Genomic DNA, 27,576 nt, shown 5'->3' with positions numbered 1-27,576 from the left:
TTATAGAATACAAAATATATGCAACTAAGCTAAAAACACTATAACACCCCAATCTGATCCAACCCGAAATCTGGAGAATTAGAATGTCAAACAGAACAATCGAAGTGGCTAACCATTTTTTAAAACATTCGTCCAGACCATAAAATTTGAACCATAATCTAAAGCATAATATAATCCAAAATATATAAGTTTAAATAAGTAGGGATTTCCCAAGAATCTATCTCAAAATACTTAGTTACAAAATAAATTTTACGAATCAAATTACACATGGTTCTATGACAATACCTGCCCACAAAAATACTTGAGACTTGCTCTAATATTTGACTAAGTCTGAAAATTAACTCTTTGGCGAAGAGCTCCTCGAACATGTACCTAAGAACCTATGCACAATAATACATTCTGAACGCTAAGCTCACAAACTGAGTGTCACACAAATAACATTACTATACTACATGCATTCAATATATACACATGCTACAAGTATAATGATGAACAAGAAGGTACATTGTACACACTACGCAAGTAAGTATCATGGCGTAGTTTAGGGCTACAAATCATGATGGAACTCACACCTTATTTTCTTATTGTGGGTACTAAAGGTAAGATTTGGGTCACAAAGCATTAACATATCACCTGTACCCTAGGCAAGGTCTGATTCATACATGATCGACACCGTGCTTGGCTAGTCTACTCCTGTAGAGTACTAATAATGTGTATAGGTCACATAGCATCAGTGCAACATTCAACTAGCATTTTAAGTGCCCTTGTACTAGACTAGATATATAAAGATAGTCGTTTACTCTAGATGATGATCGTCCTATATAAGTGATTTAGGTGTCCTCATTGTTTCATGAGCGTTAAACAAGGCATGGGTCTTGTGGAATCTTACCTCATAATGCTCGTATGTTATCACACAATTATTCTTTTTCTCACTTACTAGCTTTTATTTAGAAGTTCCCATTAATCCTAACCCTCCCCAGGTCCTTTGATCAAAGCAAGACTTATGGCCCTTGTTTGCACAGTGGTATCGATAATCATCCATATGGTTTCAGTATTATTCCCCCTTAGGGTACTGATACTACCCTGAGCATTGATATTATTTTGGCATACTAAAATTCTTGAACCAACCTTTGGTATCGATACCCTTACATACGGTAATGATACCAAATTTGTATTCAATGTTGTGAAAATACCCTAGTATCGATACCCTACCTAAGGTATCAATACTACCATCTGCAGTACCAATACCAATTTAAACTACTACAAATCTGACTTCGTTAACTAGTATCGATATTAAACCTCAAGTATGTGTACCCTATAAATAATATTTATACCCAAAGAACGAGGTAACGATACTACCTAGCAACCACTCTTGACTTTTTCCTATCAATCGAACAATATCGGTATTATTCATATAGTACCGATACCCTAAATCAAGAATGTCCTATTTTCAAGAGTGAAACTTTCCAAATCACTCCTAAGACCCTCCAAAGGCCCTCCAAACACTCTTTAAAGCTTATGTAGTTTCAAATGATCATAAAAGGTCATTTCTTTATGCATGAACAACATCAATATTCCTATTCCAGTTTATGAACTCAAATGCAATCAACATGCTTCATGAACACATACAAGAAAATACACCACACATACTGATCTACAAGCATTATAGGAGTGTTACCTTGATATTAGTTGTTGGAAAGCATACCCAAAGATCACCCGAGAACCAACTTCTCCTTCTCCTTATCCTTAACCTTAAAGCTTTCTCCCACTTCTCTCATTAATAACGATCAAGGAAATTTTTTATTAACTCATGTAAATGTTTAGGAGAGACAAGAACATAATTTCTAAGGTTTATAAACTATTTAGAGCCACTTTAAGTCTGTAATGCCTTGAGTTTCGGGTTAGTAATTTGGGATAACCCAAGACCTATAAATCGAGCCAAAAATATATATTAGAATAGTTTGGACCTAGGTAAGATGGTAGTAGGCTTACGTTGGGCCCAAGTGATAAATAATTAGGATGAGTTTATTCAGAAATAAAAAGGAGAGAACTAAAAGTATAATTAACCCATGGCTCAAATCAAAAGTTGATTTCCTTTCACGTGTACCAAAACCCACCGAATACTCTTCCTTTCTTTTCATTCTTTTTTTCGTATTTTTCCTCACCAAGGCACAACTTTTAGGTTTTCAAGCCTAGTTCAAGAATTCTAAGGTAAGAAATGAAATATCCATGCCAAGAGCTTCAATTTAAGCTCCCTATTTCAACTTTTAGTCATAATTTCCAAAATGGGTTTTAAGGAGATTTAAGATAGTCAAGTGATTCTAGCTTGTTTTTAGTGGATTAAAGTTATAGAAAGTATTTCAAACTTAAATCCAAGCACCTAGATAAGTCAATAATTCATTTTCTTACCTTTTATTAGTGAAAGAGATGGGAGAAAGCTCCAATGCAAGGGAAAAATAAAATTTGACCCTTGGTTGATTTGGGAAAGGTTTTAGCAACAAGAAGTCAAGGTTTTAGCAACTAAGATTCGATTAAAACGAGTTCGGGAGTCGTTTACGCGTGGGGAAGGATTAGCACCCCCCATAGCGCCCAAAACTGATACTGTGTCGCTTACATATTGTCGTAAATGGTGGAAATCATGAATTGAATATAAAGTTAAAATATGATCCGTTTATTGAGTATTGATTAATTTGCTTCAAATAAAATTAATTAGAGAAAATCATTTTATAATTGATATTAATAAACTTAAAATACCAACATATTAAAATAGAAACTTAGGGATTAAATAACAAAAATAAAAATTTAAAGTGTCAAAATATCACAAACAAAAACTTAAGTATTAAATAATAAAACAGATAGTTAAAAGATTAAAATAGTAAAAATAGAAAATTAAGAAACTAAAATAACAAGAACATACACTTAAAAGCTTAAAATAGAAAAACAAAAACTTTAATGAATAAAATAGTAAAAAAATCAACATTTAAGAGACTAAATGGCAAAAATAAAAACTTAAAGTATTAAATTACAAATAAAAAAGAACTAAATTCTCAAAATTAAAAATACTAAATAATACAATTATTAGAAATGAAAATAACCTAAAAATGAAACTTAGGATTAAAATGTAATAAATAAGAAACGTGAGAGCTGAATCATAATGAACTCAAATGTAAACAAGGATTAAAACGATATATTTATAAACATAATATCCAAATTCAAATAACATTAAAAATACACAAATACATTAAATTAGTAACTAACTTGTAAGATTTATAAATATTATAACTCAAAGTCAAACAATAACATAATATATAATAAAGTGACTAAAAATAAAAATAAACACTTAAAACAAAATAAACATAATAGTTAAAGGATTAAATTTAAAGTATTGAAAAATTTAAAGCAAAAATAAAAATAGAAAATTAAAGTAATGAAATTAAAGGACTGAAATTAAATAAATAAAATTAAAATATAAAGTAAAGGATTAAAATAAAAGATATCAAAATATAAAGCCCAAAATAAAATAGTTCAGAAGATTAAAATATAAAATTAAAATGACTAAAATATAATAAAGTAAAGCATAAAGATCAAAGTAAAAGAAAATTAAAATGTAGCAGCTAATTTCGAAACAATAAGAAAACAGATAAATCAGGAACCTAAATGTAAATATGCACCTAAATTATAGGGATTATTTGACGATTAGCCCCTAAAATAAATGAACAAAGTAAAAAGATCCCAGAAACCAAGGATCTTACACCTAATTTACCCAAAAAATGATGTAAGCATGCATATACAGGATGTTGGATATACAAGAAGAGTCCAGGGTGAAAGTTGATGAACAATTCATATATCATAATTTTAAAATGAAAGTGTAGTCCACAACATGAAAGTTTCGTAAAAATAATTTTTTTATAAATTTTTTATATTCAGTCGTGTTTCACCTAAATTCAACGAATCTCAACTCATCTCTAAAGATTTTAATAAAAAACCACTCCAATATCTGATATAAAAAATGACCCTGTTCAAGTCAGGATAGGACTCATCACGATTAGCAAAATGATATTAAGATTGTAGTTAACGTGTAAGCAGTAGAACAAAGATGAAGCAATGAAAACTAGTACTCTACATGTCAATTTGTTTACAACCTTTCTTAGCTTTCTAACTGCTCTAACTAACCTTCAACCAACACAACTGATTACATTCTACACCTTTTTCTCGAAAGAAATGACAGTCGATCTCTATGTGTTTTGTACACTCGTGAGCCGTGATACACCGAATTAACTGCAATTTGTATGATCGCTTGACTGTCACAAAAAAACTGTAGCTGGAGCTCAATGTTTAAACCACAATTCACTTATTACTCCTTTTATCCGTACCAGCTCAGCCACTGCTGAAGCCATTCCAATATATTCAACTTCTGTTGAGGATCTCGACATTGTGCTTTGCTTCTTAGACTTCCAACAGATCAAGGATTGTCCTAGCTTGATGCAGTACCCTGTTACTGATCTCCTAATCATGGGACAAGACGCCCAATCCAAGTCACAGTAAGCATTAAGGTGTAGCTTGTTGTTAGCTGCTAGTAATATATCGTTGATTAGGTAAAGCTGAATTAACTCAAGTGTTGGACTGCAAATGCAATGTCCGGACAAGTGTTGGTTAAGTAAAGCAATCCCCCTATGAGTCGTTGATACACTGCACTATGTTCGAGGACTTCATCTTGCAATACATCCTTTTTTACTTCACATAATCAATTGAAGTAAGCTTTTGATTCTGTTCAAGAGGTGTTGAAGCACAATATGCTCCATAACCCTGAACCAACTATAAGTTCCAACACGAAATTCCTTTGATTAGGAACAATGCCTTTCTTTGATCTTAGTACCTCAATACCAAGAAAATACATAAGATAACCCAAGTATTTCATCTTAAAGTTGTGATGTAATATACCTTTCAATTCATCAATTAACCCAACATTATTTCCTATGATCAACAGATCATCAACATACATTAAAATAATAACTAACCTACCATCTTCCTTTTTAGTAAACATGGAGTAGCCGTGCAAACTCTACAGATATCCATCCAATTTGCACAAGAGACTCTGTTAGCTTCAAGTTCTATTGGCGCAAAGCCTATTTCAAACCGTACAGAGATTTGTGCAACTAACACACACGAACCTCCCCGAGGTGTGAAAACCCTCAGGTACAGTCATTTAAATTTCTTCATTCAGGTCACCTTGTAGAAGCAATAAAAAGCGTCCATTTGAAATAATGGTCAGTCAAACATGGCTGCCAAAGCAATGACCAATTGAACTGTAACTTGCTTAGCTACCGGTGAGAAAGTTTCTTGAAAATTAACCTATAACGCCCCGGATTTCGGGTTAGGAATTTGGGCTAACCCGAGATGGGCTTTGGGACAAGTACTTTGACTTATGGGAAGCCTTGACCCAAAAACAAGTGAAATTAGGCTTGGATTGAACCCAATAGTAGATAAGAAGAGTATTTTTAGTTTGAAGTCAGAATTAGAGGGACCAAGGAAGTAATGATACCACTGCTCAAATTAAGCTAAAAACCATTAAAATTGTGGGATATCATGTTTGATTTCCTTTACCCTTTTTCTTCATACCTTCACCTTCTTTTTCTTCCTCATTTCAAGCTTTTCTCTTCCTTTAGCTCTCCCAAGCTAAAAGGTGCAACATTTATAGAATTTCAGACTCTATTGAGCTTCCACAAGGTGAGAAACTTAACATACTCATCTCAATACCCTTTTTTGCAAGGTTTGATTATAGTGATCATAAATTGGTTTTGTGGGGGGGGGGTTTAAGAGAGTCAGGGGATTTAGTTTGTTTTCAATGATTTCTAGGCTTAAGAAATGTTTTTAAAGTCTTCTAAATTTTCACATTCAGCTAGTAATCCCTTGTGCATGATTCTTGTCTAGTGAGAGAAGATGGAGAGAGCTCCTAGGTTAGGGGAAGGAAAAACATACCTTGGGATGAGCCATTCACATTTCCAATAGCCTAGATACCTAGGTTAATCACTTATAACTCCTTTATACCATATATAGCTCATTTAGATGAGTTTTGGTAGGTTGCATAAGCTTAGAGCATGTTCCTATTAATCGCATCATTTGAGTGTTTTTCAGCATGCTTAATACCTATTTATGATTAAAAAAAATCAAATAAAACACTTAAATATCAGTTGGGAACCTCAATGGGGCCTTTGGGATATAAAAATAGGATTTTTTGTGCTAAAACAGAGCACCCGGTATCGATATTGTATAAATAGTATCGATATTGTTATTCATTCAGGAAAAATTTAAACAATTTTAAAGGGGTAGTATCGATACTCATTCATAGAGTATCGATACCAGGGCAGAATATCTATACATCGGGTATCGATACTAGGGTTTTTAAAAACATCAAACTGAAACTTGGCATCGATACTCAGTCAAGTATCGATACCCCAACACTAGAGCAACGATACTCATCCTAGGGTATCGATATTGCCTTAACCAAACAATCCACATGAGCCAGGGGGTATCGATACCAAATGTTTAGTATCTATACTAAAGGGTCAGTATCAATAACCACAAACAAATTTGGATAAATAATCCAAGGAGTAAGGGATTCAGACTCAAGGTACAACATATACTCAGAATAACAACAAATAAGACTTAATGCGAGAACAATAATAAATACCAAAACAATAGAGACAATAACAACTAGGATTATATAAAACTATCATTGTTTGATCCTCGTGAAATAGATAGGACACCCGAGTTCATCCTTAGCATAATATGACAATTAGGGGATATCAAAGTTAGTGCCAAGGTACTTCAATAGGCCGACTAGGCGCAGATACCCCAAGACTCGATAGAGTAAGTTAGCGGGTGTACGTTTCTGATGCATCTTCATATCTCACCCTAAATACCCAAGGGAATCTTAGAAAGGCTAGAGGGGTGTGTGAGCTCTGAGATGCATAACCCTCAACTAAACATGATGCCTACTCAATAGTTAAAATCAATATCTTAGCATGTTCAAACCTATGCCACTAGCCGACTCATTTAGTAAATGCATGTAGTATAGTACAATTATTAGTGAGGTGCTTATCTCGTAATCTCAGTGTTTCGAATGTGTTTTCGTGCCTAAGTTCTTAGGACAGTTCGTGGGGAGTTATCATCACCAAATATTCCAGTATGGCAGTTCAGACCAGCAAAGACCATCAAAGTACGTCTTGAGTCATCTTTAGAGGGCATGTACTATTTATGGACCCTTATGTGTATTCAATCATAACTTTGATTTATACTTAGTACTGTATTATTTTGGATATATTTTTGGGAGCTCCCCATTATTTAGTAAACTCTTAATATTATAATGTTTTATTTTTAATACTATGAATGAACTATTTTCAGTGATTTATGAGTAGTTTTTGAAGAAAATTTTTAGGTCACTATTTCAGTAGTCCCGTGTAACTTTGTAATTCAAGGATCTTCGAGTCGAACTAGATTAGAGTGTTATATTTAGTCGTATCAGAGCATAAAAGTTTAGTAGTTCCTAGGACCCACGGGTTAGAGTCATTCTGCGTCTGTATATGTAAATGCCTCAAGGGAGTTAAGAGTATTACAACAACTGGAATGACGATAATGACCCCCTTTTTCTTCTATTTTCATATAGAAACATGATCGATGACCAAACTTTTATGTTCAAATTCTTGATTAATGGACTTTGAATAAATTCAATTAAACCAAAAAACATTTACCCTTATTTATTATATCAAAATATGAATTCAACAAAATACGAAAGTTACAATAATCAGTCAACTAGAAAGAACTTTGCATATGACAAAGAAATTATCTTTTTCAAGAATTAATTGTTGAACGTGAAGATGTTACATCTAATAGAAACAATGATAATGCAAGTCTTGATGGTAATGACTAAATTAATATTATGTAATTATCGGCCCAAAAAAAGATTACCATTTTCATAGTGATATGTTAGAATGTTTTTAAGAATTTAAAAATTTAATTAAATGATCAAAACTCGATATAAAAAGTAAATCGAATGGATTTAATATAATAAAAGGTTAAAATACACATTTAGCACCCCATTTATCACTTTTGTTTTATTTTGGTCACCCAACTATTTTTTCAAAATCGTACTTAATGTTTAGTTTTGGTTTCATATTAATCACTCTGTTAAAAAATTAACAGAACCGATGTAATGTCATTTTTTTGTTTTTGTTTTCAATGACAATGAGGTATTATCTTATGGTGATACATCAATATCACCGTTATTTTTTAAAGGGAAAGACAGAAATGAAATTAAAACTATGCGTTACGTATAATTTTTAAAAAACAACTGGTTAAGCAAACAAAACAAAAGTAATAATTGAGATATTAAACGTCTAGTTTATCCTATAATATATTAAGAAATTATCTCAGCTTTAAAGAAAAACAAAATGGGATGAAGAAATCTTGAAAACGATTTAGATGAAGCTCGAGAAAGTAGTGGAGAAGCTGAGACCAACTGGAGAAGTTTTCTTAAAATCTTAAGAGAATAAAACGTGTAATATTTGGATGAATAAAATGTAATTTATTAGCCTTTTAGTTTAGTCTTTTTAGCTATAAAGATTTTTCTTTTTAAGTTCATTGAAATTGCAATGTAAAGAAAACCTACTTAATAAAAAATATTCAAGTAATATTTCAAAAATGCTTAATCTAAATTTCCAACTTAAATTTACTTTATTTAATTTTTAGAATTTTTAGCTAAAAAGCTTTATTTTTTAACCGCGATTTCTTACTAATCATACGTTTTTCTTTTGAAATGAAAGGATTCCGAGAGAAGTTGGCCAACCTGTTTCAAAAGAATTAACTGCAAATTGCTTACCAGGGACCATATTATTATACGTTCAAAAGAAAGTACATAAGAAACTTGTTTATTTTTCAATATTTCAACTAGGAATGCTGAATTGAACGACAGAAACAAGTCCAACATTATCCAGAAATTTATTCCTTTAGTTGAGTGGAACCTATACAAAGTAATGATTTAAGGTGCATTTTCTGTTTATCTAAACCTTTCTTTTTCCTTTCTTTTTTTTTATTTTTATGCAATAACCTATGATATTGCAGATATATTCACTTTGACTTCCATAAGATCTGCGGACATGTTCATTTTGAGCGTCTTTCCTTCCTCTATGATCAAATTGCAGATTTTCTTGACAAAAATGGATTGACTTGATAATTGAACTTATCTACAATGTACAATTTGATGACCGTTCCTAGTGCGCTTTTTATTTGACAAACTTTATTATGCCGTGATATTTTGTATTGACATATGATTACAATATTTTTGATAACTTAATGTTAATATATTGTATGCAAATGGATTGCTTATATATAATATGATATATATATTTAGTATTATGAGGCATTAAATGTGATTTAGTTTGATTATTTGTCAATCTACAATATATATATATATATATATATATATAATTTACGACATACAATCACGACACATGAATGTGTGTCATCTTTTTTAATGACGTGTGATTCAATGACACGCAATATAAGTCATAAATCCGTGTCATAAATTTATGAAACACAAATGTGTGTCATCTTCATTTATAAAGGGGGCTTCAATGACACGCAATGCTCGTCATACCTGCGCGTCATAAATGAGTGTCATAAATGCGCGTCATAGATTTATGACACACAATTGCGTGTCATCTAAGATTTATGACTGGTGGCTTCAATGACACGTATTTGAGTGTCATCCGCGCCCATAGATGACGCACAATACGCGTCATTAAAGGATTTTTTTTTCTGGTAGTGTATATTTAATGTTATATCAAAATCATTTATGTTTATCACATGAATTTGTTAGAATGGTATGTAATTATCGACCCATAAATGCAAGTCTTGATGGTAATGACTAAATTAATATTATGTAATTATCGGCCCAAAAAAAGATTACCATTTTCATAGTGATATGTTAGAATGTTTTTAAGAATTTAAAAATTTAATTAAAATGATCAAAACTCGATATAAAAAGTAAAATCGAATGGATTTAATATAATAAAAGGTAAAAATACACATTTAGCACCCCATTTATCACTTTTGTTTTATTTTGGTCACCCAACTATTTTTAAAAAAATCATACTTGATGTTTAGTTTAGATTTAATATTGGTCACCCACTGTTAAAAAATAACAGAACTATTGACATTACATTTTTTGTTTTTGTTTTCAATGACGATGTGGCATTATCTTATGGTTATACGTCAACATCACCGTTAATTTTTTAAATGGAAAGACAGAAATGAAATTAAAACTACACGTTAAGTATAATTTTGAAAAAAATAGTTGGTTAAGCAAACATAACAAAAGTAATAGTTGAGATATTAAACGTGTAGTTTATCTTATAATAAATTAAGAAATTATCTCAGCTTTAAAGAAAAACAAAAATGGGATGACGAAATCTTGAAAATGATTTAGATGAAGCTGGAGAAAATAGTGGAGAAGATGAGACCAACTGGAGAAGTTTTCTTAAAATCTTAAGAGAATAAAACGTGTTTGAGAGATTTAGAAATTTAGGAGTTTAGTTATAAAAAGAAATGTAATTTGAGGTTAGTTATAAACATTAGTGATTAGGTCGAGATTTGGACTTATCGTTTGAGTTGAATCTACATTTTATTTCTAAAAACTGATAGTTTAAATATTAAACGTGTAATTTATGCTTTCTTCTAATAAGGGAAGTCTACCTTTTAAGTTTGATATATGTAGTGATGAATTTTGACAGTAAACATTAAGAGATCAAATAGATAATTTTATAAAAAAAGCTGAACTAAAGAAATTGCCATTGAAAGAGACCATATTATTATACGACCAAAAGCAAAGTACATAAGAAACTTGTTTATTTCTGAATATTTCAACTAGGAATACTGAATTCAACGACAGAAACAAGTCCAACATTATCCAGAAAATAATTAGCTAGCCTACCATGTAGGTTTCATGGGGTTCAGAAATTTATTCGTCTAGTTGTTATCCCACCAGAACCGGGACTGAAGTTGCTTAACGATATTCTTATCGAGCTGGAAGGCCTTGGCAAGAACATCGGGATTGATTGCCGGGTCTGAGCCGAACACTGCATTTGCAATGGTGATAACACCTGGGTTTTGGCTACTGAGACCAGCAAAGGCAACTGCATTGGTGTGCCCTATGTTGAACTGGAAGTGGATGAGGCCGACCGGGAATACAAAGACATCTCCGGGGTACAAGACTTTTGTGAAGAGACGGTTCTCCGGGTTGGATGTAACGAAGCCGACGTAAAGAGTGCCCTCCACGACGACTAGAATTTCGGTGGCACGAGGGTGGGTGTGAGGAGGGTTTAGGCCGCCGTAAGGTGCATAGTCGATTCGAACAAGAGAAATGCCAAGAGTGTTCAGCCCTGGTATTTTTTCAACATTGGCTGGAGTGACCATGGATCCTACTGGGTTTGATGTATTTCCTGGAATGTTAAGCCCTGGAAGGAAGAAGTCTTCTGCGACGGCAAGCTTCGGGTCCTTGCACAACTTGCCATTTACAAAAACTGCATATTTGCAAAAAGACTATTGTGTTAATACTTCGCTAGTTTTGACACTTCAACTCGATCAGTCGAGACGAATATACTGCAAAGATGAAGGTTCAAAGAAAACAAAGCATTAAAGAACACACCGCCATCTTTAGCATCATTGACTGCTACGCAGAAATCCTGAAGAGGGCTGGGATCTGATGCTGAGGCAAGTTTGGAAGCCAAAGCCAACAGGACTAATGCTACAAGGAATCCAACACCATTCATTGTTGTAAGCAGCAGTCTTGAACTTGATTCAATTCTTCTAAGATTTGTTGCTTTATGAGGGGTGAGAAATCTGGTTTGAGAGAATGCCAATTTATAGATTGCAGGAATTGAACAGGCCCATTATCATTCTTTAATAATTCCATTTTTAAAAGAGGGAAATAGTTAAGATTTACCAAGTCTGTAGTGATTACTGGTTTTCAAAGAAATCTGAATGAATCATTCCTCAACTACTCTGTCGCTTGATCCTCATCGAGTTTCAGTCTTCAAATGCATACATATTTTGCAATGGAACCGGTCGTTTTTACACACCAAATGTCCCCTTTATCTATTTAACTACTCTATTGTTAAACATCCAATTGATTAACCTCTTGCAATGTTTAAACACACTGCCAAATGGCAAATGGTGTGAACAGGGCCTATTGTTATCATTATTTTAATCATATTAAATGCAACCATGGATATCTGCTAAAGTCAACGTTCGAATGGATGATATTGATCAAGTTGTATAGAGACATATTTCGACAACAAAATTGACTGCTTCCACGACGAAGTTACTGATGTAAGCATGCATATACAGGATGTTGTATATACAAGAAGAGACCAGGGTAGCTGTTGATGAACAATTCATATATCAGAATTTTAAAATGAAAGTATAGACCACAACATGAAAGTTTCGTAAAAATAATTACTGATAGAGTGCTTGAAATTGACACTTTTTGCTTGCTAATTCTCTTACTTTACTAATTTTTCATTTCTGATTTGGATGCATTTTGTTTATTTTATGTGTAGTGACATGCTTACTGGAATTAGCAACAAAAGGACGGATTCTGCAACTTTTTTATTTCCTTATTTCGGTTGGAGACATGAGCACGATGTTGATTTGACGTGACAATTTCTAGAAGGTCTAGTCGGTTATGGAAGTCGCCTATTCAGCACAATCTAAGAAGATTTTTTAGGATTTTAGTATCCAATTTGAATTTAGAAAAAAAATTGAATTTTGGATTATCTCCATTTTATCTTCCCGTTATTTTTAGGAAATTAGGAGCCTATAAATGCCCTTGCATGGGTAAGGCTTAGGGGGATCCATCATTTTTTTATTTTTGTTTTTAGTTTGTTATTTAGTTTATTTTTATAAAAAGTTCCATTTTTTGTTTTCAATTCATTTTCCTTAAGTTCTCTTATTTTGAACTATGCTAAGAATGATCAATCATATCATGCTTAGCTAATTTCATTTAAGCCGAAAGCTAGCAATGAATCAATTTCATAAGTGAGAACTGAACAACACTTAATTCCCTTTGGGAAACATTATCGTTTTTAAGCTGAGAGTTCGTTGATCTGGATGTTGTGTAAATATAAAATTGGGAAGAAGGATCGGTCTGTAGTAATTCGACTTCCTATGAACACACTTAGTAATTCCCTTTGACTTATGGGAAGCCTTTACCCAAAAACAAGTGAAATTAGGCTTGGATTGAACTCAATAGTAGATAAGAAGAGTATTTTTAGTTTGAAGTCAGAATTAGAGGGACCAAGGAAGTAATGATACCACTGCTCAAATTAAGCTAAAAACCATTAAAATTGGGTGATATCATGTTTGATTTCCTTTACCCTATTTTTCTTCATACCTTCGTCTTCTTTTTCTTCCTCATTTCAAGCTTTTCTATTCCTTTAGCTCTCCCAAGCTAAAAGGTGCAACATTTATAGAATTTCAGACTCTATTGAGCTTCCACAAGGTGAGAAACTTAACATACTCATCTCAAGACCCTTTTTTGCAAGGTTTGATTATAGTGATCATAAATTGGTTTTGTGGGGGGGTTTAAGAGAGTCAGGGGATTTAGTTTGTTTTCAATTATTTCTAGGCTTAAGAAATGTTTTTAAAGTCTTCTAAATTTTCACATTCAGCTAGTAATCCCTTGTGCATGATTCTTGTCTAGTGAGAGAAGATGGAGAGAGCTCCTAGGTTAGGGGGAAGGAAAAACTTACCTTGGGATGAGCCATTCACATTTCCAGTAGCCTAGATACCTAGGTTAATCACTTATAACTCCTTTATACCATATGTAGCTCATTTAGATGAGTTTTGGTAGGTTGCATTAGCTTAAAATATGTTCCTATTAATCGCATCATTTGAGTGTTTTTCAGTATGCTTAATACCTATTTATGATAAAAAAATCAAATAAAACACTTAAATATCAGTTGGGAACCTCAATGGGGCCTTTGGGATATAAAAATAGGATTTTTTGTGCTAAAATAGAGCACCCAGTATCGATGGTATCGATATTTTATAAACAGTATCGATATTGTTATTCATTTAGAAAGAATTAAACAATTTTAAAGGGGTAGTATCGATACTCATTCGTAGAGTATCGATACCAGGGCAGAATATCGATACCTCGGGTATCGATACTAGGGTATTTTTAATACATGAAACTGAAATTTGGTATCGATACTCAGTCAAGTATCGATACCCAACACTAGAGCATCGATACTCATCCTAGGGTATCGATACTGCCTTAGCCAAACAATCCACATGAGCCAGGGAGTATCAATACCAAATGTTTAGTATATATACTAAAGGGTCAGTATCAGTAACCACGAACAAATTTGGATAAATAATCCAAGGAGTAAGGGATTCAGACTCGAGGTACAACATATACTCAGAATAACAACAAATAAGACTTCAAGCGAGAACAATAATAAATACCAAAACAATATAAACAATAACAACTAGGATTACATAAAACTAACATTGTTTGATCCTCGTGAAATAGACAGGACACCCGAGTTCCTCCTTAGCAGAATATGACAATTAGTGGATATCAAAGTTAGTGCCAAGGTACTTCAATAGGCCGACTAGGCGCAGATACCCCAAGACTCGATAGAGTAAGTTAGCGGGTGTACGTTTCTGATGCATCTTCATATCTCACCCTAAATACCCAAGGGAATCTTAGAAAGGCTAGAGGGGTGTGTGAGCTCTGAGATGCATAACCCTCAACTAAACATGATGCCTACTCAATAGTTAAAATCAATATCTTAGCATGTTCAAACCTATGCCACTAGCCGACTCATTTAGTAAATGCATGTAGTATAGTACAATTATTAGTGAGGTGCTTATCTCGTAATCTCAGTGTTTCGAATGTGTTTTCGTGCCTAGGTTCTTAGGACAGTTCGTGGGGAGTTATCATCACCAAATATTCCAGTATGGCAGTTCAGACCAGCAAAGACCATCAAAGTACGTCTTGAGTCATCTTTAGAGGGCATGTACTATTTATGGACCCTTATGTGTATTCAATCATAACTTTGATTTGTACTTAGTACTGTATTATTTTGGATATATTTTTGGGAGCTCCCCATTATTTAGTAAACTCTTAATATTATAATGTTTTATTTTTAATACTATGAATGAACTATTTTCAGTGATTTATGAGTAGTTTTTGAAGAAAATTTTTAGGTCACTATTTCAGTAGTCCCGTGTAACTTTGTAATTCAAGGATCTTCGAGTCGAACTAGATTAGAGTGTTATATTTAGTCGTATCAGAGCATAAAAGTTTAGTAGTTCCTAGGACCCACGGGTTAGAGTCATTCTGCGTCTGTATATGTAAATGCCTCAAGGGAGTTAAGAGTATTACAACAACTGGAATGACGATAATGACCCCCTTTTTCTTCTATTTTCATATAGAAACATGATCGATGACCAAACTTTTATGTTCAAATTCTTGATTAATGGACTTTGAATAAATTCAATTAAACCAAAAAACATTTACCCTTATTTATTATATCAAAATATGAATTCAACAAAATACGAAAGTTACAATAATCAGTCAACTAGAAAGAACTTTGCATATGACAAAGAAATTATCTTTTTCAAGAATTAATTGTTGAACGTGAAGATGTTACATCTAATAGAAACAATGATAATGCAAGTCTTGATGGTAATGACTAAATTAATATTATGTAATTATCGGCCCAAAAAAAGATTACCATTTTCATAGTGATATGTTAGAATGTTTTTAAGAATTTAAAAATTTAATTAAAATGATCAAAACTCGATATAAAAAGTAAAATCGAATGGATTTAATATAATAAAAGGTTAAAATACACATTTAGCACCCCATTTATCACTTTTGTTTTATTTTGGTCACCCAACTATTTTTTCAAAATCGTACTTAATGTTTAGTTTTGGTTTCATATTAATCACTCTGTTAAAAAATTAACAGAACCGATGTAATGTCATTTTTTTGTTTTTGTTTTCAATGACAATGAGGTATTATCTTATGGTGATACATCAATATCACCGTTATTTTTTAAAGGGAAAGACAGAAATGAAATTAAAACTATGCGTTACGTATAATTTTTAAAAAACAACTGGTTAAGCAAACAAAACAAAAGTAATAATTGAGATATTAAACGTCTAGTTTATCCTATAATATATTAAGAAATTATCTCAGCTTTAAAGAAAAACAAAATGGGATGAAGAAATCTTGAAAACGATTTAGATGAAGCTCGAGAAAGTAGTGGAGAAGCTGAGACCAACTGGAGAAGTTTTCTTAAAATCTTAAGAGAATAAAACGTGTAATATTTGGATGAATAAAATGTAATTTATTAGCCTTTTAGTTTAGTCTTTTTAGCTATAAAGATTTTTCTTTTTAAGTTCATTGAAATTGCAATGTAAAGAAAACCTACTTAATAAAAAATATTCAAGTAATATTTCAAAAATGCTTAATCTAAATTTCCAACTTAAATTTACTTTATTTAATTTTTAGAATTTTTAGCTAAAAAGCTTTATTTTTTAACCGCGATTTCTTACTAATCATACGTTTTTCTTTTGAAATGAAAGGATTCCGAGAGAAGTTGGCCAACCTGTTTCAAAAGAATTAACTGCAAATTGCTTACCAGGGACCATATTATTATACGTTCAAAAGAAAGTACATAAGAAACTTGTTTATTTTTCAATATTTCAACTAGGAATGCTGAATTGAACGACAGAAACAAGTCCAACATTATCCAGAAATTTATTCCTTTAGTTGAGTGGAACCTATACAAAGTAATGATTTAAGGTGCATTTTCTGTTTATCTAAACCTTTCTTTTTCCTTTCTTTTTTTTATTTTTATGCAATAACCTATGATATTGCAGATATATTCACTTTGACTTCCATAAGATCTGCGGACATGTTCATTTTGAGCGTCTTTCCTTCCTCTATGATCAAATTGCAGATTTTCTTGACAAAAATGGATTGACTTGATAATTGAACTTATCTACAATGTACAATTTGATGACCGTTCCTAGTGCGCTTTTTATTTGACAAACTTTATTATGCCGTGATATTTTGTATTGACATATGATTACAATATTTTTGATAACTTAATGTTAATATATTGTATGCAAATGGATTGCTTATATATAATATGATATATATATTTAGTATTATGAGACATTAAATGTGATTTAGTTTGATTATTTGTCAATCTACAATATATATATATATATATATAATTTACGACATACAATCACGACACATGAATGTGTGTCATCTTTTTTAATGACGTGTGATTCAATGACACGCAATATAAGTCATAAATCCGTGTCATAAATTTATGAAACACAAATGTGTGTCATCTTCATTTATAAAGGGGGCTTCAATGACACGCAATGCTCGTCATACCTGCGCGTCATAAATGAGTGTCATAAATGCGCGTCATAGATTTATGACACACAATTGCGTGTCATCTAAGATTTATGACTGGTGGCTTCAATGACACGTATTTGAGTGTCATCCGCGCCCATAGATGACGCACAATACGCGTCATTAAAGGATTTTTTTTTCTGGTAGTGTATATTTAATGTTATATCAAAATCATTTATGTTTATCACATGAATTTGTTAGAATGGTATGTAATTATCGACCCATAAATGCAAGTCTTGATGGTAATGACTAAATTAATATTATGTAATTATCGGCCCAAAAAAAGATTACCATTTTCATAGTGATATGTTAGAATGTTTTTAAGAATTTAAAAATTTAATTAAAATGATCAAAACTCGATATAAAAAGTAAAATCGAATGGATTTAATATAATAAAAGGTAAAAATACACATTTAGCACCCCATTTATCACTTTTGTTTTATTTTGGTCACCCAACTATTTTTTAAAAAATCATACTTGATGTTTAGTTTAGATTTAATATTGGTCACCCACTGTTAAAAAATAACAGAACTATTGACATTACATTTTTTGTTTTTGTTTTCAATGACGATGTGGCATTATCTTATGGTTATACGTCAACATCACCGTTAATTTTTTAAATGGAAAGACAGAAATGAAATTAAAACTACACGTTAAGTATAATTTTGAAAAAAATAGTTGGTTAAGCAAACATAACAAAAGTAATAGTTGAGATATTAAACGTGTAGTTTATCTTATAATAAATTAAGAAATTATCTCAGCTTTAAAGAAAAACAAAAATGGGATGACGAAATCTTGAAAATGATTTAGATGAAGCTGGAGAAAATAGTGGAGAAGATGAGACCAACTGGAGAAGTTTTCTTAAAATCTTAAGAGAATAAAACGTGTTTGAGAGATTTAGAAATTTAGGAGTTTAGTTATAAAAAGAAATGTAATTTGAGGTTAGTTATAAACATTAGTGATTAGGTCGAGATTTGGACTTATCGTTTGAGTTGAATCTACATTTTATTTCTAAAAACTGATAGTTTAAATATTAAACGTGTAATTTATGCTTTCTTCTAATAAGGGAAGTCTACCTTTTAAGTTTGATATATGTAGTGATGAATTTTGACAGTAAACATTAAGAGATCAAATAGATAATTTTATAAAAAAAAGCTGAACTAAAGAAATTGCCATTGAAAGAGACCATATTATTATACGACCAAAAGCAAAGTACATAAGAAACTTGTTTATTTCTGAATATTTCAACTAGGAATACTGAATTCAACGACAGAAACAAGTCCAACATTATCCAGAAAATAATTAGCTAGCCTACCATGTAGGTTTCATGGGGTTCAGAAATTTATTCGTCTAGTTGTTATCCCACCAGAACCGGGACTGAAGTTGCTTAACGATATTCTTATCGAGCTGGAAGGCCTTGGCAAGAACATCGGGATTGATTGCCGGGTCTGAGCCGAACACTGCATTTGCAATGGTGATAACACCTGGGTTTTGGCTACTGAGACCAGCAAAGGCAACTGCATTGGTGTGCCCTATGTTGAACTGGAAGTGGATGAGGCCGACCGGGAATACAAAGACATCTCCGGGGTACAAGACTTTTGTGAAGAGACGGTTCTCCGGGTTGGATGTAACGAAGCCGACGTAAAGAGTGCCCTCCACGACGACTAGAATTTCGGTGGCACGAGGGTGGGTGTGAGGAGGGTTTAGGCCGCCGTAAGGTGCATAGTCGATTCGAACAAGAGAAATGCCAAGAGTGTTCAGCCCTGGTATTTTTTCAACATTGGCTGGAGTGACCATGGATCCTACTGGGTTTGATGTATTTCCTGGAATGTTAAGCCCTGGAAGGAAGAAGTCTTCTGCGACGGCAAGCTTCGGGTCCTTGCACAACTTGCCATTTACAAAAACTGCATATTTGCAAAAAGACTATTGTGTTAATACTTCGCTAGTTTTGACACTTCAACTCGATCAGTCGAGACGAATATACTGCAAAGATGAAGGTTCAAAGAAAACAAAGCATTAAAGAACACACCGCCATCTTTAGCATCATTGACTGCTACGCAGAAATCCTGAAGAGGGCTGGGATCTGATGCTGAGGCAAGTTTGGAAGCCAAAGCCAACAGGACTAATGCTACAAGGAATCCAACACCATTCATTGTTGTAAGCAGCAGTCTTGAACTTGATTCAATTCTTCTAAGATTTGTTGCTTTATGAGGGGTGAGAAATCTGGTTTGAGAGAATGCCAATTTATAGATTGCAGGAATTGAACAGGCCCATTATCATTCTTTAATAATTCCATTTTTAAAAGAGGGAAATAGTTAAGATTTACCAAGTCTGTAGTGATTACTGGTTTTCAAAGAAATCTGAATGAATCATTCCTCAACTACTCTGTCGCTTGATCCTCATCGAGTTTCAGTCTTCAAATGCATACATATTTTGCAATGGAACCGGTCGTTTTTACACACCAAATGTCCCCTTTATCTATTTAACTACTCTATTGTTAAACATCCAATTGATTAACCTCTTGCAATGTTTAAACACACTGCCAAATGGCAAAATGGTGTGAACAGGGCCTATTGTTATCATTATTTTAATCATATTAAATGCAACCATGGATATCTGCTAAAGTCAACGTTCGAATGGATGATATTGATCAAGTTGTATAGAGACATATTTCGACAACAAAATTGACTGCTTCCACGACGAAGTTACTGATGTAAGCATGCATATACAGGATGTTGTATATACAAGAAGAGACCAGGGTAGCTGTTGATGAACAATTCATATATCAGAATTTTAAAATGAAAGTATAGACCACAACATGAAAGTTTCGTAAAAATAATTACTGATAGAGTGCTTGAAATTGACACTTTTTGCTTGCTAATTCTCTTACTTTACTAATTTTTCATTTCTGATTTGGATGCATTTTGTTTATTTTATGTGTAGTGACATGCTTACTGGAATTAGCAACAAAAGGACGGATTCTGCAACTTTTTTATTTCCTTATTTCGGTTGGAGACATGAGCACGATGTTGATTTGACGTGACAATTTCTAGAAGGTCTAGTCGGTTATGGAAGTCGCCTATTCAGCACAATCTAAGAAGATTTTTTAGGATTTTAGTATCCAATTTGAATTTAGAAAAAAAAATTGAATTTTGGATTATCTCCATTTTATCTTCCCGTTATTTTTAGGAAATTAGGAGCCTATAAATGCCCTTGCATGGGTAAGGCTTAGGGGGATCCATCATTTTTTTATTTTTGTTTTTAGTTTGTTATTTAGTTTATTTTTATAAAAAGTTCCATTTTTGTTTTCAATTCATTTTCCTTAAGTTCTCTTATTTTGAACTATGCTAAGAATGATCAATCATATCATGCTTAGCTAATTTCATTTAAGCCGAAAGCTAGCAATGAATCAATTTCATAAGTGAGAACTGAACAACACTTAATTCCCTTTGGGAAACATTATCGTTTTTAAGCTGAGAGTTCGTTGATCTGGATGTTGTGTAAATATAAAATTGGGAAGAAGGATCGGTCTGTAGTAATTCGACTTCCTATGAACACACTTAGTAATTCCCTTTGACTTATGGGAAGCCTTTACCCAAAAACAAGTGAAATTAGGCTTGGATTGAACTCAATAGTAGATAAGAAGAGTATTTTTAGTTTGAAGTCAGAATTAGAGGGACCAAGGAAGTAATGATACCACTGCTCAAATTAAGCTAAAAACCATTAAAATTGGGTGATATCATGTTTGATTTCCTTTACCCTATTTTTCTTCATACCTTCGTCTTCTTTTTCTTCCTCATTTCAAGCTTTTCTATTCCTTTAGCTCTCCCAAGCTAAAAGGTGCAACATTTATAGAATTTCAGACTCTATTGAGCTTCCACAAGGTGAGAAACTTAACATACTCATCTCAAGACCCTTTTTTGCAAGGTTTGATTATAGTGATCATAAATTGGTTTTGTGGGGGGGTTTAAGAGAGTCAGGGGATTTAGTTTGTTTTCAATTATTTCTAGGCTTAAGAAATGTTTTTAAAGTCTTCTAAATTTTCACATTCAGCTAGTAATCCCTTGTGCATGATTCTTGTCTAGTGAGAGAAGATGGAGAGAGCTCCTAGGTTAGGGGGAAGGAAAAACTTACCTTGGGATGAGCCATTCACATTTCCAGTAGCCTAGATACCTAGGTTAATCACTTATAACTCCTTTATACCATATGTAGCTCATTTAGATGAGTTTTGGTAGGTTGCATTAGCTTAAAATATGTTCCTATTAATCGCATCATTTGAGTGTTTTTCAGTATGCTTAATACCTATTTATGATAAAAAAATCAAATAAAACACTTAAATATCAGTTGGGAACCTCAATGGGGCCTTTGGGATATAAAAATAGGATTTTTTGTGCTAAAATAGAGCACCCAGTATCGATGGTATCGATATTGTATAAATAGTATCGATATTGTTATTCATTCAGGAAAAATTTAAACAATTTTAAAGGGGTAGTATCGATAATTATTCATAGAGTATCGATACCAGGGCAGAATATCGATACCTCAGGTATCGATACTACGGTTTTTAAAAACATCAAACTGAAACTTGGCATCGATACTCAGTCAAGTATCGATACCCCAACACTAGAGCATCGATACTCATCCTAGGGTATCGATATTGCCTTAACCAAACAATCCACATGAGCCAGGGGGTATCGATACCAAATGTAGTATCTATACTAAAGGGTCAGTATAAGTAACCACAAACAAATTTGGATAAATAATCCAAGGAGTAAGGGATTCAGACTCAAGGTACAACATATACTCAGAATAACAACAAATAAGACTTCAAGCGAGAACAATAATAAATACCAAAACAATAGAAACAATAACAACTAGGATTATATAAAACTATCATTGTTTGATCCTCGTGAAACAGATAGGACACCCGAGTTCATCCTTAGCATAATATGACAATTAGTGGATATCAAAGTTAGTTCCAAGGTACTTCAATAGGCCGACTGGGCGCAAATACCCCAAGACTCGATAGAGTAAGTTAGAGAGTGTACGTTTCTGATGCAGCTTCGGATCTCACCCTAAATACTCGAGGGAATCTTAAAAAGGCTAGAGGGGCGTGTGAGATCTGAGATGCATAACCCTCAACTAAACCATGATGCCTACTCAATAGTTAAAATCAATATCTTAGCATGTTCAGACCTATGCCACTAGCCGACTCATTTAGTAAATGCATGTAGTATAGTACAATTATTAATGAGGTGCTTAGCTCGTAATCTCAGTGTTTCTAATGTGTTTCCGTGCCTAGCTTCTTAGGACAGTTCGTGGGGAGTTATCGTCACCAAATATTCCAATATGGCAGTTCAGACCAACAAAGACCATCAAAGTACATCTTGAGTCATCTTTAGAGGGCATACACTAATTATGGACCCTTATGTGTATTCAATCATAACTTTGATTTGTATTTAGTACTGTATTATTTTGGATATATTTATGGGAGCTACCCATTATTTTGTAAACTCATAATATTATAATGTTTTATTTTTAATACTATGAATGAACTATTTTCAGTGAATTATGAGCAGTTTTTGAAGAAAATTTTTATGTCACTATTTCAGTAGTCCCGTGTAACTTTGTAATTCATGGATCTTCGAGTCGAAATGGATTAGAGTGTTATATTTAGTCGTATCAGAGCATCCATGTTTAGTAGTTCCTAGGACCCACGGGTTTGAGTCATTCTGCGTCTGTATATGTAAATGCCTCTAGGGAGTTAAGAGTATTACAACAACTGGAATGGCGATAATGACCCCCTTTTCCTTCTAATTTCATATAGAAACATGGTCGATGACCAAACTTTTATGTTCAAATTCTTGATTAATGGTCTTTGAACTACTTTTGAAATCTTTGAACAAATTCAATTAAACCAAAAAACATTTACCCTTATTTGTTATATCAAAATATGAATTCAACAAAATAAGAAAGTTACAATAATCATTCAACTAGAAAGAAATTTGCATATGACAAAGAAATTATCTTTTTCACGAATTAATTGTTGAACGTGAAGATGTTACATCTAATAGAAACAATGATAATGCAAGTCTTGATGGTAATGACTAAGTTAATATTATGTAATTATCAGCCCCAAAAAAGATTACCAATGGGATAAGATTACCATTTTCATAGTGATATGTTAGAATGTTTTTAAGAATTTAAGAATTTAATTAAAATGATCAAAACTTGATCTAAAAAGTAAAATCGAATGGATTTAATATAATAAAAGGTTAAAATACACATTTAGCACCCCATTTAAAACTTTTGTTTTATTTTGGTCACCCAACTATTTTTTCAAAATCGTACTTAATGTTTAGTTTTGGTTTTATATTGATCACCCACTTTTAAAAAATTAACAGAACTGCTGCAATGTCATTTTTTGTTTTTGTTTTCAATGACAATGTGGCATTATCTTATGGTGATACATCAACATCACCGTTATTTTTAAAGGGAAAGACAGAAATGAAATTAAAACTATGCGTTAAGTATAATTTTGAAAAAACAACTGGTTAAGCAAACAGAACAAAAGTAATAGTTGATATATTAAACATGTAGTTTATCCTATAATATATTAAAAAATTATCTCAGCTTTAAAGAAAAACAAAATGGGATGAAGAAATCTTGAAAACGATTTAGATGAAGCTTGAGAAAGTAGTGGAGAACATGAGATCAACTGAAGAAGTTTTATTAAAATCTGAAGAGAATAAAACGTGTAATATTTGGATGAATAAAATGTAATTTATTAGCCTTTTAGTTTAGTCTTTTTAGCTAGAAAGATTTTTCTTATTTAAGTTCATTGAAATTGCAATGTAAAGAAAACCTACTTAATAAAAAATATTCAAGTAATATTTCAAAAATACTTAATTTAAATTTCCAACTTAAATTTACTTTATTTAATTTTTAGATTTTTTAGCTAAAAAGCTTAATATTTTTTAACCGCAATTTCTTACTAATCATACGTTTATAGAATACAAAATATATGCAACTAAGCTAAAAACACTATAACACCCCAATCTGATCCAACCCAAAATCTAGAGAATTAGAATGTCAAACAGATCAATCGAAGTGGCTAACCATTTTTTAAAACATTCGTCCAGACCATAAAATTTGAACCATAATCTAAAGCATAATATAATCCAAAATATATAAGTTTAAATAAGTAGGGATTTCCCAAGAATCTATCTCAAAATACTTAGTTACAAAATAAATTTTACGAATCAAATTACACAAGGGTCTATGATAATACCTGCCCACAAAAATACTTGAGACTTGCTCTAATATTTGACTAAGTTTGAAAATTCACTCTTTGGCGAAGAGCTCCTCGAACATGTACCTAAGAACCTATGCACAGTAATACATTCTGAACGCTAAGCTCGCAAACTGAGTGTCACACAAATAAAATTACTATACTATATGCATTCAATATAAACACATGCTACAAGTATAATGATGAACAAGAAGGTACTTTGTACACACTACGCAAGTAAGTATCATGGCGTAGTTTAGGGCTACAAAGCATGATGGAACTCACACCTTATTTTCTTACTGTGGGTACTAAAGGTAATATTTGGGTCACATAGCATTAACATATCACCTGTACCCTAGGCAAGGTCTGATTCACACATGATCGACGCCGTGCTTGGCTAGTCTACTCCTGTAGAGTACTAATAATGTGTATAGGTCACATAGCATCAGTGCAACATTCAACTAGCGTTTTAAGTGCCCTTGTACTAGACTAGATATGTCAAGATAGTCGTTTACTCTACATGACGATCATCGTACATATGTGATTCAGGTGTCCTCATTATTTCATGAGTGTCAAACAAGGCATGGGTCTTGTGGAATCTTACCTCATAATGCTCTTATGTTATCACACAATTATTATTTTTCTCACTTACTAGCTTTTGTTTAGAAGTTCCCATTAACCCTAACCCTCCCCAGGTCCTTTGATCAAGGAAAGGCTTATGGCCCTTGTTTGCACAGTGGTATCGATAATCATCCATATGGTTTCAGTATTATTTCCCCTTAGGGTATTGATACTACCCTGAGCATTGATATTATTTTGGCATACTAAAATTCTTGAACCAACCTTTGGTATCAATACCCTTACATAGGGCAATGATACCAGATTTGTATTCAATGTTGTGAAAATACCCTAGTATCGATACCCTACCTAAGGTATCAATACTACCATCTACAGTACCAAAACCAATTTAAATTACTACAAATCTGACTTCGTTAACTAGTATCGATATTAAACCTCAAGTATGTGTACCCTATAAACAATATTTATACCCAAAGAACGAGGTAACGATACTACCTAGCAACCACTCTTGACTTTTTCCTATCAATCGAACAATATCGGTACTATTCATATAGTACCGATACCCTAAATCAAGAATGTCCTATTTTCAAGAGTGAAACTTTCCAAATCACTCCTAAGGCCCTCCAAACACTCTTTAAAGCTTATGTAGTTTCAAATGATCATAAAAGGTCATTTCTTTATGCATGAACAACATCAATATTCCTATTCCAGTTTATGAACTCAAATGCAATCAACATGCTTCATGAACACATACAAGAAAATACACCACACATACTGATCTACAAGCATTATAGGAGTGTTACCTTGATATTAGTTGTTGGAAAGCATCCCCAAAGATCACCCGAGAACCAACTTCTCCTTATCCTTAACCTTAAAGCTTTCTCCCACTTCTCTCATTAATAACGATCAAGTAAAGTTTTTATTAACTCATGTAAATGTTTAGGAGAGACAAGAACATAATTTCTAAGGTTTATAAACTATTTAGAGCCACTTTAAGTCTGTAATGCCTTGAGTTTCGGGTTAGTAATTTGGGATAACCCAAGACCTATAAATCGAGCCAAAAATATATATTAGAATAGTTTGGACCTAGGTAAGATGGTAGTAGGCTTACGTTGGGCCCAAGTGATAAAGAATTAGGATGAGTTTATTCAGAAATAAAAAGGAGAGAACTAAAAGTATAATTAACCCATGGCTCAAATCAAAAGTTGATTTCCTTTCACGTGTACCAAAACCCACCGAATACTCTTCCTTTCTTTTCATTCTTTTTTTCGTATTTTTCCTCACCAAGGTACAACTTTTAGGTTTTCAAGCCTAGTTCAAGAATTCTAAGGTAAGAAATGAAATATCCATGCCAAGAGCTTCAATTTAAGCTCCCTATTTCAACTTTTAGTCATAATTTCCAAAATGGGTTTTAAGGAGATTTAAGATAGTCAAGTGATTCTAGCTTGTTTTTAGTGGATTAAAGTTATAGAAAGTATTTCAAACTTAAATCCAAGCACCTAGATAAGTCAATAATTCATTTTCTTACCTTTTATTAGTGAAAGAGGTGGGAGAAAGCTCCAATGCAAGGGAAAAATAAAATTTGACCCTTGGTTGATTTGGGAAAGGTTTTAGCAACAAGAAGTCAAGGTTTTAGCAACTAAGATTCGATTAAAACGAGTTCGGGAGTCGTTTACGCGTGGGGAAGGATTAGCACCCCCCATAGCGCCCAAAACTGATACTGTGTCGCTTACATATTGTCGTAAATGGTGGAAATCATGAATTGAATATAAAGTTAAAATATGATCCGTTTATTGAGTATTGATTAATTTGCTTCAAATAAAATTAATTAGAGAAAATCATTTTATAATTGATATTAATAAACTTAAAATACCAACATATTAAAATAGAAACTAAGGGATTAAATAACAAAAATAGAAATTTAAAGTGTCAAAATATCACAAACAAAAACTTAAGTATTAAAATAATAAAAACAGATAGTTAAAAGATTAAAATAGTAAAAATAGAAAATTAAGAAACTAAAATAACAAGAACATACACTTAAAAGCTTAAAATAGAAAAACAAAAACTTTAATGAATAAAATAGTAAAAAAAATCAACATTTAAGAGACTAAATGGCAAAAATAAAAACTTAAAGTATTAAATTACAAATAAAAAAGAACTAAATTCTCAAAATTAAAAATACTAAATAATACAATTA

At 32.4% G+C, this 27,576-nt stretch overlaps 2 protein-coding genes across 2 annotated transcripts; both read right to left on the bottom strand.

Moving 5' to 3' along the window:
* Positions 1 to 10,844: 10,844 nt before the first annotated feature.
* LOC120189717 (germin-like protein subfamily 1 member 13) lies at positions 10,845 to 11,877 on the bottom strand. The gene is made up of 2 exons (XM_039192928.1): positions 11,705 to 11,877; positions 10,845 to 11,579 (listed from the first exon to the last, which is right to left on the bottom strand). The coding sequence occupies exons 1-2, from the start codon at positions 11,826 to 11,828 to the stop codon at positions 11,026 to 11,028; spliced, it is 678 nt and encodes a 225-aa protein (XP_039048859.1). The 5' UTR covers positions 11,829 to 11,877; the 3' UTR covers positions 10,845 to 11,025.
* A 6,798-nt stretch (positions 11,878 to 18,675) lies between these two features.
* On the bottom strand, positions 18,676 to 19,708 carry LOC120189697 (germin-like protein subfamily 1 member 13). Its single transcript, XM_039192912.1, has 2 exons — positions 19,536 to 19,708; positions 18,676 to 19,410 (listed from the first exon to the last, which is right to left on the bottom strand). Exons 1-2 carry the CDS (start codon positions 19,657 to 19,659, stop codon positions 18,857 to 18,859), a joined length of 678 nt encoding a protein of 225 aa, XP_039048843.1. The 5' UTR covers positions 19,660 to 19,708; the 3' UTR covers positions 18,676 to 18,856.
* Positions 19,709 to 27,576: the final 7,868 nt, after the last annotated feature.

Source organism: Hibiscus syriacus, unplaced genomic scaffold (assembly GCF_006381635.1).
Source record: "Hibiscus syriacus cultivar Baekdansim isolate YM2019G1 unplaced genomic scaffold, ASM638163v2 tig00116959_pilon, whole genome shotgun sequence".
Taxonomy (NCBI): Eukaryota; Viridiplantae; Streptophyta; class Magnoliopsida; order Malvales; family Malvaceae; genus Hibiscus; species Hibiscus syriacus.
This window is presented reverse-complemented; position numbering and strand designations above follow the sequence as displayed.

What these genes read in the sequence shown, in the direction of transcription:
- LOC120189717 (XM_039192928.1), bottom strand. Translation starts at nt 11,828, where the DNA reads ATGAATGGTGTTGGATTCCTTGTAGCATTAGTCCTGTTGGCTTTGGCT. An exon ending in CAATGATGCTAAAGATGGCG is followed by an intron (nt 11,580 to 11,704) that starts GTGTGTTCTTTA and finishes GCAAATATGCAG; the next exon opens with TTTTTGTAAATGGCAAGTTG.
- LOC120189697 (XM_039192912.1), bottom strand. Translation starts at nt 19,659, where the DNA reads ATGAATGGTGTTGGATTCCTTGTAGCATTAGTCCTGTTGGCTTTGGCT. An exon ending in CAATGATGCTAAAGATGGCG is followed by an intron (nt 19,411 to 19,535) that starts GTGTGTTCTTTA and finishes GCAAATATGCAG; the next exon opens with TTTTTGTAAATGGCAAGTTG.